The sequence below is a fragment of the Erpetoichthys calabaricus genome, chromosome 3 (genome assembly GCF_900747795.2).
Source record: "Erpetoichthys calabaricus chromosome 3, fErpCal1.3, whole genome shotgun sequence".
Classification (NCBI taxonomy): Eukaryota; Metazoa; Chordata; class Cladistia; order Polypteriformes; family Polypteridae; genus Erpetoichthys; species Erpetoichthys calabaricus.
In genome coordinates, this window is record NC_041396.2 from 95,082,850 (window position 1) to 95,098,465 (window position 15,616).

At 36.6% G+C, this 15,616-nt stretch overlaps 1 protein-coding gene across 1 annotated transcript in view; it reads right to left on the minus strand.

Moving 5' to 3' along the window:
• scara5 (scavenger receptor class A, member 5 (putative)) overlaps window positions 1-15,616 on the minus strand; it is a 454,157-nt gene that overhangs the window by 184,476 nt on the left and 254,065 nt on the right. Inside the window, exons 5-6 of the mRNA XM_051924614.1 lie at window positions 10,151-10,231; window positions 6,889-6,987 (exon numbers count right to left, since the gene is read on the minus strand). Coding sequence (XP_051780574.1) covers window positions 6,889-6,987; window positions 10,151-10,231 — 180 coding nt within the window. The remainder of the gene's footprint in view (window positions 1-6,888; window positions 6,988-10,150; window positions 10,232-15,616) is intronic.

A 15,616-nucleotide genomic window follows, 5' to 3' on the forward strand; every position in this document is an offset into this window, starting at 1 on the left:
TAAACAGATGGTTTTTGATTTTGGATAAAGAACTTTTACTTAGCATTTTTCATTCTTTAGTTTTTGCTTTTGGAACATCCCCAAAAGACATAGACAATTCATATGTTACCCTTTAAGAAAGTTCTTAATCCTTAGTATCTGATAGTATAAAGAAACGCTTTAGAGAAGAAATCACTATAGAATGATAATCATGGCTCTTGAAAAGCTTAGTTGAAATTGGACACTTCACCCATAAGGCCTCTATCCTGGTTTTATATGTTAACATTAATGACATTTATATTTAGCAAACTGAGGTAATGTCAGAATTTAATTGTGTCTGGCCCCTGGCCAAGATCATATAAGCTGCTCTGCTTAAAGCACTGCAACAATTTTAGGTAATGGTTTGGATTATTTTCAAAACTTAATCATTTCAAATATAACTATTATATTTTGTGCTATGTGAAAATATGCCAAGTATACTGTCTAACTAATTGTTTAGAACATTATTCAGGATAATGTTATTTTAATATGTGATTTTTGTTTATCTCAGACATCGTACTTTGTGTCATTGGGTCACAATCACTTATGAATAAAATATACTTAAATAGCTAAAATATACAGACTAATTAGATTTTGAATTAAAGTACAATCTCCCCCAGGGGTGCCTAAACAAACGTTTAAAATAAAGTTGATTCCATTATAGGAAAGCATATTAAAATGTTACCATTACCATTAAAATGTTTGATCATTAGAATTAAAGCCATCAGTTAATCACATTAGATTAACTTCAGAATAAGATCTCTGTTTAGTTAGAGAACCAGAGAAAGTGGATTGCTATTAAATATAAATTCAGTTAATGCAAAGCATTAATAATTGATAAGAAAATAAGCTGTGGATCTACCATCATATAGTTCAGGGTGTGCACCCAGGGGCCCGTGATGCCTAGGGGCCTTTCCATCTTGCAGAATCCCCAAACCCACCCAGTCACCTGATGAAACGATGAACTGAAATCACCAAGTGGGACCACATAATGTATTCCTACACCCCCACTCACAAACAATCAAGTATCTGTGAGCCTAAATCAAGACTGGGTAACCACAATTTGTGAAACAATCAGATGTCGATACTCTGAAATTAATTGTTAAAAGTGAATTAAATGAACAGTTAAAATCATCCAGGGGTTTATGGTGATCTTAATCCAGCCTTGTTGTTAATTTAAGTGACAGGAAAAGGTAGAGAGAAGTTCTGTGAAGAATATAGGGAATGACAATTTTTCTAGCTGCGAGGGGCACCTCCAGATATAAATAAGTTTTACATAGCCTTGAACTGGAGTCTTTGGGAAACTCCTACTAGTATATCAGCAATCGGTCAAGTTGGTATAGGGCAGTAGTTTTTGGGTCTCACAAAGCTGTTGAGATGGACAGTGCATCTGTGCTCCATATGTTCCTAACTATGGTGGTTAGTGCTTCCGCATGACATTCAGGACCCCAGAAGTGATTCCTGGGGCATGCCTTGAAGTAGTCATTAACCAGGGCTTAACAGCTCCTTTTGGCCATAGGTTAGGTGAACTTCAGTTTGGACGTGAATAATTGGCATGAGCTCAACAGAAGGAAAAAAGGAAGAGGCCAGGTTGCACAGGAGGTGTTTAATGAATTATTTAGAGGAAAGTTAACAAGGAATTTGTGGGTGTTTGTGTGGAAAACTGGGCCAGCCACCTTTATTGGTAGCTTTCATCACTGTTTGGTATTGGTAAGCTCTGTGGAGCATGTTCTTTTGTGATTTGCACAGCTGTGCATTTTGTATTCTTCCTGCTTGTATATCTCTTTTAGAACGATTCAAACACCAAAGGAACCACCAGCTCCCCTGCCAATGTGCTTCCTTTTAAACCTGTGTTTATGCATCACCAAGTATCTGTGTTAATAAATTGTTTTGAAATAAATAAGCAAGAAGGGAGGGACTAATAGACACAAAACTGAAAATGAAAAACCTACAATGAGATATAGATATGTATTGGAAGAATGAATGCATCAACAGCCATGTAATTAAATGGCAAATTTCATTATCTACTAGGCCTGGCTTCTAAATACAAAAATGGATGGACAGAAAACCTGCAGACACTGCAGAGCTCCAGGATCAGAGTTGAGTTCCCTGATCTAAAGGGTCAGTATCCTTGTCATTCTTTTTCAGTCCCTCTATTAATTCGTATTCTGAGTTTAATTTTTCCAGGACAGATTACTAGAAGGTCAAAGCTACTTGGGCCGTAAGAGGGCCAAGACAGGAACCAACAATACTGACTCAAATTGGAACACAACATTTTGAAAGAGTTGGAGCAAAAAATGAGACATAGTAAAAATGCATGCAGAGATTGATGATGAAAATGAAACTGCACTTTTACAAAGGAAAAAAAACAAAACCTAGAAATAATTAAAATTAATACCACTGTCTTCTAGGTAAATATAACCACAAAGCTTGGATGAAAACTTTTCTGCCAGTTCAGACTTTTAAACCCATTGCAGTAACAACATCAGAAGATGCAACCTCCATGACCAAACATCTGGCCACTAGGAGTCACATCTTGGCAATGAGATTTGTGAACTGGCAGTGCCCATAACAAAATCAAAATGATGGTGCCTATAACAAAAACTGAAATAGCATCACAAACAGTTTAAGATATATTTAAAAAAATGAAATAACCTCTGTGTAAAATGAATAAGATGTTTGGAAGTCTAAAACTTCCATGAATGAATGAATAAGATGTTTGGAAGTCTAAAACGCCTAAACATCTGCAAATACCTTAAATGAAAGCTAAGAAACATTAAAAACAAAATGGAATCACAACACCAACCATAGTACACACTCCTGCTCTCAAAAGAATTCACTCATACTCTTCATATTTAATGTCCAATAAGCCTAATATGCACATCTCTGGGGTGTGTGAGGCACCCATAAAAAGCTGATGTGAAAAGAAAAGCTGGAAACTGAGAGAAATTAAACTGAAGTGGTAAGAAGAGGAAGACGTGGTAAGCACAATTCTGCATACTTTAAAATTCAAAGATTTTAGTATTTTGCAATATTGCATTCATTGCCCTGTGTAATAAATGGTATTTTATTTTACATCTTAGTATTATTTATTTTATTTCACTGAATCAGTGTACAGTAAACCCTCCTCCATCGCGGGGGTTGCGTTCCAGAACCCCCCGCGAAAGGTGAAAATCTGCGAAGTAGAAACCATATGTTCATATGGTTATTTTTATATATTTTAAGCCCTTATAAACTCTCCCACACTATTATAAACATTTCCCGCACAATTATACAGCATAAACCCTTTGTATTCTCTTAGATATTAGGTAAGATTCGTTGAAATTATGTATGTAAACACAGTTTATATACAGTAAAACCTAAATATTATTTTAAAGATATCGAGCGTCTCCGATATCACATATGTTACAGCCATTATGACAGACAGGCCACCAGCAATAAATACGTACAATGCAAGAAAAATTGTATACAGTAAAATGTGTGTACAGTGACACTAAACTATGTACATGTAATAAGTACTGTACATAGATAATTAATTATGGTTACTCACCAACAATGACACGACGACTTGTCCAATAACGATGAGTTTAATTTTACTGCACAACAAAGGATAGTGTTACAGCTCTTCTAAAGGAGCCTCTTCAGGCGACAGTGTAGCACCGCCGTTGCTCTTCTTCCAGCAGTCTTCAATCCAAATCCCTAAAGCAGATTCCATCCGGACTACTGCCTTATCACATCCACTTGCAACTTATTTTGCGCCCTGGTTAAAGGACACTGCGGCTGTAGATCTTATATGCTTTTCCTCCTTTTTAAATAAAAACAATCGTGGACTCATTGGTGTCCTGCAGCGGTGTAGCTGTTCCCTTCCTTCAACATATCCAAAACTTTTACCTTTTCTGCAATCATTTGAATCTTCTGTTGGCGCTTGGACACGGCCCCTGAAGCAGTAGCAGGAGCATGTTAATGCTGAATGAGTGAGATGAGACTTCCTGGTTAATGCAGCACTCCATCGCTGAGCCAATCAGCAGCACACAGGAACTTAACTGCGTGCTCTGATTGGGTAGCTTCTCAGCCATCCGCCAATAGCATCTCTTGTATGAAATCAACAGGGCAAACCAACTGAGGAAGCAAGTACCAGAAGTAAAAAGACCCACTGTCCGCAGAAACCCGCGAAGCAGCGAAAAATCCGCGTTATATATTTAGATATGCTTACATATAAAATCCACGATAGAGTGAAGCCGCGAAAGTCAAAGCGCGATATAGCGAGGGATTACTGTAGTTACACATTATTAGGCCAACTTCAAAACCAATTTTGAATAATCCTTGTGCTGGAAGGCCACAATGGTTGTAGGCTTGTGCTCTACCTAACTTCTTTATCTGAAACAGATACTAATGGTTTAAAGATAAACATACATCCAGCCATTGATTGAGCTGATTAGTTGTTTTCTTCCTTGTTATTTGCAATACATGGCCAACTGGCTTCCAGTTGATAAAAGGATACAATAAAAAACAAAACTCTTGGCAAATAAGTGAATAAAAAGTGAAACAAAAGCTACATAATTAATAAATTCCTGTACCCTACAAAGTCATTGCAAAAATAACTTTCTGAATATCAAACAGACGTAAATGTCAAATTATTATTAATTTGTGAGACAGAAGACAGAGATGGAATTAGCCTCCACATTAAACAGGAAGTTTAATTTACAACAGCATTAAATTTAAAATGTATTTGAAGCTCTATGCCCAGGATTGCCTACTCCTTCTACAGACTGTGTATCATAGTCTACCATGGTATGTTTAACTTTGGCAAAAAATGGCTAAATTGAATAGTAGCTTTTTGTGATCAACATTTATTGAAAAAAACAATATGCATATAAATAAACACTGAGTAGTGACAACATTAGAATCACCCCTGTAATATTGTGTATGATCCCCTTGTGCTGCCGAAAAGGCTCTGACCTATTATGGCACGGACTTCACAAGACCTCTGAAGGTGTCCTGTGGTATCTGGCGCCAAGACATTAGCAGCAGATTCTTTACCTCCTATGAGTTCCAAGGTGGGAGCCTCCATGGATCGGACTTGTTTTTCCAGCATATCGTACAGTTGCTTAATAGGATTGAAATCTTAAGAATTTGGAGGCCAACTCAACAGCCTAAACGCTTTGTCATGATCAAACCATTCCTAAACAAATTTTGCAGTGTAGCAGTGCGCATTATCCTGCCCAAAGAAGCCCCTGCCATCAGGGAATACCGTTTCCATAAAGGGATGTATGTGGTCTACAACAATCTTTAGGTTGTCAGGAGGTGTCAAAGTAACATCCACATGAATGCCAAGACCAGAGGCTTACCAGCAGAACATTGTATAGAACATCACACTGCATCCACCAGCCTGCCTTTTTCCCATTTCATCCTGCTGCCATCTCTTCCTCAGGTAAAGAACACACATACACTTGATTTGGTTGACTAAGCCACCTTCTTCAGTTGCTCTGTGGTCCAGTTCTGATGCTCACATGCCCATTGTAGGAGCTTTTGGGCATGGACAGGAGTCAGCATGAGCAGTCTGACTGGTCTGCGGCAACAGAGCAATCTGGATGCACTGTGTGTTCTGACACCTTTTTCTCTTGGCCAGCATTAAGTTTTTCTGCAATTTGTATTGCAGCAACTCTTGTGTGGGACTGGAAACAGACCGGTTATCCTTCGCTCCCCACAAACATAAATAAGCCTTGGGTGCCCATAACCCTGTTGCCGGATCACCAGTAGTCCTTCCTTGGACCATTTTTGGTAAGCAATGACCGCTGCATACTGGGAACACTCTACAAGACTTGCCATTTCCGAGATGCTGTGACCCAGTCATCTAACCATCGCAATTTGGCTTAAATCAAAGTCACGCAGAACCTTACACTTGCTCACTTTTCCTGCATCCAACACCTCACCTTCAAGAACTTACCGTTCATGTTCTGCCTGTTACAGTACATCCCACCCTTTGACAGGTGCCTGTGTAATGAGATAATGAAAGTTATTCTCTTCACCTCTCAGTGGTTTTAATGGTGCGGCTGATTAGTGTAAACCATGTTAAAAATTAAACTGGAGCCAGTAGCCAGTTTGCTTTAAAATATTTTGCTTATACACTTATTTTTTAAATGACAAGTGATTAACACAGGGCTTTTTCTGACACTGTTTAGTTTGTGGTATAAATTTATTCTAATTTTATCATCACAGTGGTGCAGTGGTAGCGCTGCTGCCTCACAGTTAGGACACCCAGGTTCGATTCCCAGGTCCTCCCTGCGTGGAGTTTGCATGTTCTCCCCGTGTCTGCGTGGGTTTCCTTCCACAGTCCAAAGACATGCAGGTTAGGTGCATTGGCGATCCTAAATTGTCCTTGGTGTGTGTGTGTGTGTGTGCCCTGTGGTGGGCTGGCGCCCTGCCCGGGGTTTGTTTCCTGCCTTGCACCCTGTGTTGGCTGGAATTGGCTCCAGCAGACCCCCGTGACCCTGTAGTTAGGATATAGCGGGTTGGATAATGGATGGATGTTAAATTGTATAGTTTGCTTATGTTAAAAAATCCCAGTTTAACACTCATCAAAGCATTTCTATAGTGAAAGTCTTTCAGTCATATCACTTACTCAAATAACATTTAGAAAGGTTTTTGAAATGGAAATCTTGTTCTCATTTCCAAATTGCATGCAACTGCTCTGGCAATGGTTTAATGAAATCCTTTACAAATGGACAGGATGCAAATTTGGTATTTGTATATAAACACAGCAGGCTGCTGTAGCACAATGTATGTTGGCTGAATTTTGAGAGGAACAAAAACAACTGGCTTGGCGCAGTGTGTCTCTTACAACAATAAGACTATGTAAGAAAGATATACCTTTTGATCCTTTAGCCCCAGTTAGACCTGGCAGTCCATCAAGGCCTGGATTCCCCTTTGCCCCATTAGGTCCTTGGTACCCTCGCTCTCCTGGTGTTCCTAAATGAAACCAAAAATTTCACATTAATATCTTGGGTTAAACGTTTTCTATGCAAACATTTACTAAGTTTATGAAAAATGTTTTTTTATCAAACTTTTGCAATATCTTATACTTTTGATAGTTTGGCAACCTAATAAAAAAATCCATTCATCATCACAGACAAGTATGGGGTCTGACTGCCACAGATGTAAATTAGCATAGAGAGATTCTGGGAAAACGTATATCAGTGACAAATCAAGGGAACACTTTCTGTGTGTGTCTCTTCTACTTTCTGTGTCTTGTTGAGCTGCTTTGTTCCCCCCATGGTGTGCCTGTTATCAAATTTTCAGGACAACACTCAAAATTAAGAAATGAAAAGTTTCCTAAACCCTGATGTAGCCTGGTCTGATTTGCAAATTGTCTACAAAATACTGATTTAAAGAGCCTTCTGATAGTGCCCACCTTTTGATGTAGCTATTTATATGTTGATACTGTCTCTGTTCCTGACTCCCGTTTTTCCTCTTTTTGATTTACCCTTTTTTATTTACCTTTAATTGTTTCCCTGTGTCTTGTTTTCTTGCTTAATCTACTTAAAAAAAACTGGAAGGAGATTTTAGTTCGATTCTGTTTTTTCAGGTGATGCTGCAATTAGAAATGCAGTCACCTGCCAGGGATTGAAGGGCTTGCGTTGGCCACAATTCCTAGCTGAGGTATTTTGTCTTATTGGCCCTGTCCAAATTTTCCTCCCAGAATGATGTTAACTGGAGTTTTCATCTTCCTCTCCACTTTCTCAACTGGCCAGCTTTTCTATCTGGATGACTTCAGGTACAACATAGCAAATGTTTATGGACCAATGAATTAATTGAAATAAACAAATTGATATTTAACCAAATACATTTATTTAAATAAGTATGTGTTTTGTTGCTGCATTGTCATGTCAGTGCCTTGTCGTTGTTCATGTGGAATTTGCACATTCACCCAGTGCCTATAAGGGTGTTTCTCTGGTTACTTCAGCTTTGCACCACATCACAAAGATGTATAATTAGTTTAAATGGCGACTCAAAACTGTCTCTGTGTGTGTGTGTGTGTGTGTGTGTGTGTGTGTGTGTGTGTGTGCGTGCGTGCGTGTGTGTGTGAGGTGATCTATTAATTGACTGGAACCCTTTGGTTTCTGTATCTTACCTGATTCTGCAGGAATAGGCTTCACCCTCTGCCAAACTAAACTGGATTAAGCAGGTTTAGATAATATATTATATTATGTGAAAACTCTTTTAACTTTAAAGGAGTACTCTGTCCAGACGTTTTATTTTTTATTTGTTTTTATGTTTTATTAAATTAATATTACACTAATATACCATATTAACATATTTAATGTTATATTAAATTGTTATTTCTTAAACATTGTCACAAATAATGACCATTTTGAATTCCTGTGTGATTTCACAGTGGCCATTTTTCCTTACAAATGGAGGACTGGAGACATTGTTCAGACTGTCAGCTGTTTTTACTTCTAAAAAACCAGGCGTATTTTGATTTTCTTTTTTTTGTTTTGGAAAAAATGTGTTGTAGGTCAAAAAGTGATTTATATTGCTGTTTTAGAATTATTTATTTTTTTCATAATGTTTTACCAGTGCTCTTCCGTTATTAACTGGCATGTTGGTTACGACTGCAAGGACGAACCACAAAAAATTCTGGTTATATCTGCTGTCTAAAAGCTTGGATTCACGGGTGGAGTGGTGGCTCTGAGGCTAAGGATCTGCGCTGGTATCCTGAAGGTTGCTGGTTCGAATCCCTGTCACTGCCAAAAGAGATCCTACTCTGCTGGGCCCTTGAGCAAGACCCTTAACCTGTAATTGCTCCAGGGGCGCTGTACAATGGCTGACCCTGCGCTCTGACCCCAAGGGGTATGCGAAAACTAACAAATTTCTAATAAGAGAAATCGTATAAGATGAAATAAAGAACAACAAACAAAATACTTCGTACTGCATGCTGCCATTTCTTATAATGGTGGAATGGTAACATCACATACCACACACTAAGTAAATAGAAAAAAAAATGCTAAAAAATGTATTTTTTTAATACCCAGAAAACATTTCATTATGCCTGTTTGTTTTGCCATTGTACTTTTTAGTTGCCATCTTCCTTTTTGCCAGCTCTTTAGGAACTAGTTTTGTTAGGCTGGTACTCATATCTCTTAAGAGAAGGACAAATAAGTAAAGCAGGTCTTTACTTATAAAAAGCCCACTTATCTGTTAGGCTAGTTAGGGAATCTATAATGGTGATACACCACAAACTGTACTTTTTCCATGTTATTCTGTAAACCTTTGTGAGTCAGTGATATGGGCTAGGTGTATAAAATATATTTTTAAAAATCATTTTATACACCAGCTGAGTGCTGGCAGTTTAAGAATGCAGGAACAGGTCTAAGAATTGCTTAATTGCTATCAGATCATGATGCTAGGAAATGCATTCATTCATACCAGACAAATACAAAAGATATTTATTATCAGTCATAGGCATTCTGTACATTACCTTTAAGAAAAAAATTATAATACTTTTTGGAAAAAATAAATTTAGCATTGCCAATTAACAGACAAACCAAACCAATCAGAATTCAAACCGGAAGAAAAGTCTGGATCTATCGGAATGAGCAATGTGTTCTCTCCAGTGTTTCTAATCTGTTTTTAAAGTTATTGATGTATAGAAAGTATATTACTTGTAAATGAATACTTAGCAAACAGTGTTGTCCATCCATCAACCTACTGATGTACAAAATTATCTTAATATTTCAGGGTTGTAATCGTCCTAAGCCAGTTCTAAAAACATACCAGAAAACAGCTCACACATCAGTGCCAGTCTAAAAAGCTCAGATGAACCCAACATGCACATCTTTGAAATGTAGGAAGAAAGTGTATTACAAGGGCAGAGAGCAGGTTAAATTCTAAAGCAGTGTAACAAGTGTTACCGTAGCACAGTGATCTAAAATTTAGTAAATTCTAAATATAATTAGCAGAGTAAGAAAAAACGTAAACCAATATAAAATTTGCTTATCAGCAATTATAACTATTGACAGGGTCACTACTGTAAAACAAAATGGGTAGACGTAACATTTAACTTCACAAACAAGGTAAATTGTGCCTCAGTGAATTGTGCTTCAATCAAAATAACTTAAATGCAACAAACCTCGCAATCCAGGTAAACCGGGGGCACCAGTCATCCCTAAGGGTCCATTGTCTCCCTTGTCACCTTTTGGTCCTGGAGGCCCTGCAATGAAGAACAAAGATTTTGCAGATTTAGAACAAAGATTTTGCAGATTTGTGTTAGATAAACAAAATTAACTCAAAGAAGAGCAGATATCAAAACTCTTTATAAGTGTTTCTTAACTCTTGCCCTGGAGGACAACTGTGGATATTTCTTTGAATTACTGTACATGGCTTACTTCTTATATCATTTTAATGTAATATGTATTATATTTGGATTAGTGTACAGTTTGAATTTCAGTGTAGAATTCTGAGGAAAAAAAATGAATTTAATCCATTTTGGAATAAGGCTGTAACATAACAAAATGTGGAAAAAGTGATGCGCTGTGAATACTTTCCAGATGCACTGTATGTGTAATTTATAAACTTGCAAAAAGAAAATTGATACAAAACTGTAAATAATTAACTAATATTGAAATTAATTTTATTTAGAACTCAGAATAAAATAAGCAGCCACTACATGTCCTTGGGATTAGGGTTACAAAACAGTACTCTGAACAAATAAATGGATACAGAATGATTTGCTCTCTTGTATAGCTCATCAGCATCTTATTTTGAAAATAGTAAATTAGAAAGTTTTACTTTATTTTGTATTCATCTTTAAAGAAACTGTAAAAATGATACTCGCATTCCTCATCTTTCGTTTATCAATGTACACTTTAACAAATCATACTTGAATGTTAAGATATCTTTAGCCCATATTAGTCTAAAGGTCAGACTTCTTTAACAGTTGCATCTGATAACAAGAAAATTTCACACTGTACACATGTATTCTTTTATGAAAACAATAAAAACTATTTATACATTAGCATTGACCTCATGTAGAGTTCTGTGTTCAGTTCTGGTTGCTACGACCATACCAGCTCCCAGTGAAAACAGCAGCTAAATCCATCCCTGGACTAAAGGACATGGATTACTCAGCATGGCCAAGGTAACCAAACCTCATTAGCTTGGAACAGTGAAGGCTAGCTTAAGGTACTGTATAATCTTGGCCCTCAAAACTCTCAAAGGCATTCATAAAGTCGACTCAACTGAATTTCTTCTTTTAAAATTATGAATAATGCATTCCAGACAGGAATTGGAAGCATCTCACAAAAACATTTCAATAGTACATTACTAGAACTTAACTTATGATAGAATGAAATGGGATTGATGGATAGAGGGATACCCTCATGACTATAACGTTTTCTGATATGTATGTTTTAAGTGAAAAAGGTATTATTGATATGAAAATAAATTTCTGTGATCTGCACTTACACATAAAAGATATTTCAAACTAGTGTTGCAGTCCCTTCACCCCACAAACTTATTTGTGCTAATCCATTCTCTCTCCCTCTTTCTTATATGTGTCTTTGCTTGTCAGTCATTTTAGTTTGATGCTTTCACAGACAGACATCATGGGAAATATTAATAACTAGCAAAATACCCGCGCTTCGCAGCGGAGAAGTAGTGTGTTAAAGAGGTTATGAAAAAGTAAAGGAAACATTTTAAAAATAACGTAACATGATTGTCAATGTAATTGTGTTGTCATTGTTATGAGTGTTGCTGTCATATATATATACTATATATATATATATATATATATATATACTATATATATATATATATATATATATATATATATATATATATATATGTGTGTATATATATATATATATATATATATAATATATATATATATACTAGCAAAATACCCGCGCTTCGCAGCGGAGAAGTACTGTGTTAAAGAGGTTATGTAAACATATATATATACATATACATAAACACATATATATATACATATCTACATATACATATACAGTAATCCCTCGCTATATCGCGCTTTGCCTTTCGCGGCTTCACTCTATCGCGGATTTTATATGTAAGCATATTTAAATATATATCGCGGATTTTTTGCTGGTTCGCGGATTTCTGCGGACAATGGGTCTTTTAATTTCTGGTACATGCTTCCTCAGTTGGTTTGCCCAGTTGATTTCATACAAGGGACGCTATTGGCAGATGGCTGAGAAGCTACCCAACTTACTTTTCTCTCTCTCTCGCGCTGACTTTCTCTGATCCTGACGTAGGGGGATTGAGCAGGGGGGGCTGTTCGCACACCTAGACTATACGGACGCTCGTCTAAAAATGCTGAAAGATTATCTTCATGTTGCTACCTTCTGTGCAGCTGCTTCCTGAAGCGACATGCTGCACGGTGCTTCGCATACTTAAAAGCGCGAAGGGCACGTATTGATTTTTGATTGAAAAACAAACTCTGTCTCTCTCTCTCTCTCTTTCTCTGCTCCTGACAGAGGGGGTGTGAGCTGCCACCTTCAACAGCTTTGTGCCGCGGTGCTTCGCATACTTAAAAAGCCAAACAGCCCTATTGATTTGTTTGCTTTCCTATCTCTTTCTGACAGGCTTTGCTCCTGACGCGCACTCCTTTGAAGAGGAAGATATGTTTGCATTCTTTTAATTGTGAGACGGAACTGTCATCTCTGTCTTATCATGGAGCACAGTTTAAACTTTTGAAAAAGAGACAAATGTTTGTTTGCAGTGTTTGAATAACGTTCCTGTCTCTCTACAACCTCCTGTGTTTCTGCGCAAATCTGTGACCCAAGCATGACAATATAAAAATAACCATATAAACATATGGTTTGTACTTCGCGGATTTTCTTATTTCGCAGGTGGCTCTGGAACGCAACCCCCGCGATGGAGGAGGGATTACTGTATATACATATACACATCCACATATACATATATATATATACATATACAAATTTACATATCTACATATATATATATATATACATATAAATATAGACATACATATATACATACATACATACATTCACATATATATATATATATATATATATACTGCATATATACATATCTATTTATTGGCTCCTGTATTTAGGATATAGTGGGTTGGATAATGGATGGATCGACATTTGTATGCATAGCCCTATTTGCCCGTTTTCATTTTTTTTCTTTCTTCAGTAATATTTCAGCAAACCCGGAGCTTGTCAGTTCAAATCCTGGTACTGACACCACTGTGTGACCCTGAGGAAGTCACTTCACCTGCCTGTGCTGCAAAAAACAAAAGTAATGTAACAAATTGTACCTCAGATGTTGCAAGTTGCTGGAATAAAGGCATAAGTAAAATAGATAAATATGTACTATACACATAGGAAGTATTAATTTATTTTCAGTCAAGTCATCTGCAGCAAACCTTTATAAATGAGGGTTTCTCCTTTTTAAAATGCATATGTTCTTTTTCTTTAAGGAGATTTAATATTACTGAAGAAAGAAAAAAAAAAACTAAAACAGCCAAATGGGGCTATGCATACAAACTTAAAAGGTTTAAATAAAACAGAAATATACACTTTTATTTTTACTTGCTTAACTTGTGGAGGGTGTATCCTGTAGCAAAGCCCTAACTTTTTTTGTGAAAGCCCGTTTCAGTCAATAAGTCTTAAAAACAGGTGTAAAGATATTGACAATAAGCTACGCAAACCCACCAAGACATGGAATCGTTTAAATCAAGTATCATTACATCTTCCTTTCTTAAAGAGAAGAAAGGCAGTACTTATAAGCTTACATATATATATATATATATATATATATATATATATATATATATATATATATATATATATATATTATAGACATACATACATATATATATATATCTATATCTATATATGTATATCTATATATATCTATATCTCTATATACATCTATATATATATATATATATATATATATATATCTATATATACATAAATATATATATATATATATATATATCTATATCTAAATCCCCGCGAAGTACTGCTTTTAAATTTTTATTAAGAAGAAAAGCTTTTTAAATTGAGGGAAAATATCCCAATAGCAATTTGTTAAGGATCTGTTTTTTTGTGAAGCAGCCTTAACACAGCTTTTCAGCTGTTTTATAAACGAACGCCATATAAGGTCTTCCTTTTTCCTTGCTTCGCCAAGGAAGGAGCCTTTTTATTAAATCCAAGGGTTCTTCGCTTTTTTTTTTTGTTTGTTTATTACAATTGTTATAGTTCTGTTTGTATACGACGTTGTCAGTTCAGCACTCAGGTTGTAATATGACCAAGCTGTGCAAGCTTACTGTTAAGAATGCAACGGACAGTTGTACATGAGAAAAGCAATCTTGCCTCAAATCAATGGCAACCTTTTGTAGGTCTATGAACTTAATTTAAAGTTTAGGTTTACACGGTGCTTTCTTTCTGAAGTACCTGCACTCATGAATATGTCTGTATGCGTCAGTCGCTCAAATCCCCGCGCTTCGCACCGGCGAAGTACTGCTTTTAAAATTTTATTAAGAAGAAAAGAAAACCTTTTAAAATTGAGGGAAAATATACCAATAACAGTTTGTTAAGGATTTGTTTTTTTGTGAAGCTGCCTTCACTCGAGTGATCACTTCGAGCTGACTTGCTGGCTAACCATAAGCGTTACCTGGTAGGTAACCACCCATACAATCAGATTGTGAATCAGACTATGAATGCCATGAATGTAATTACCCCGATCTACATGCTGTCAAATAAACGAACCACACGCCGTGGCGCAATTTTAGGGGCTTTGCCTCTAGCGCTGACGTCCGAGGTTCAATTCCCGTAAGGGAGTGAAGTGAGTGGGCGGTTACCTACCAGGTAACGCTTATGGTTGGCCAGCAAGTCAGGTAACATCAGCCACGGTGCCTTCAGTTGTGAGAAGCAGATCATAGAATGGATGAAAATAGTTTACTGTCAAATAATGCAAAGAGTACGCGACACGTCTTTCCCCCTTATTCTTGGCTCATCAGGCGTACACACTCACTGCACTCGCTTACGGTAATCGAACCTCGGATGTCAGGGCTAGAGGGGCTTTGCAGAGGTGAAGTATTGCTTTTAAATTTTAATTAAGAAGAAAAGAAAACATTTTTAAATTAAGTCTTAAAAAGAGGTGTAAAGATATTGACAATAAGCTACGCAAACCCACCAAGACATGCAATCGTTTAAATCAAGGCACGAGTCGAAAAACACCATCCCATAATATTAGTTAACAATTAACACAGTTCTATATGTATTGTAAGCATACAATACAACTGATAATATGTTGCGCTTATTTATCTGGTGTACTGACATTTTTGCACGTTTAACGGCTGAAATCTAACGTGGTTTGTGCCCTTCAGAATGAAAAGAGTTTGCATTTACCTTTTTAATAAAAGGCGAGCTTTTAAGCCTGAGAAATCACCCCGTAAATGCACATGTTTAATTGCACATGTTAATATGTATGCTTACACAGTATTAAAAGACACTCAACAATTACACAGTATTAAAAGACAGTCAACAATTAACGTCATTTACCTTCATTCCCGCGTTTGACTTGTGCTGTAAAT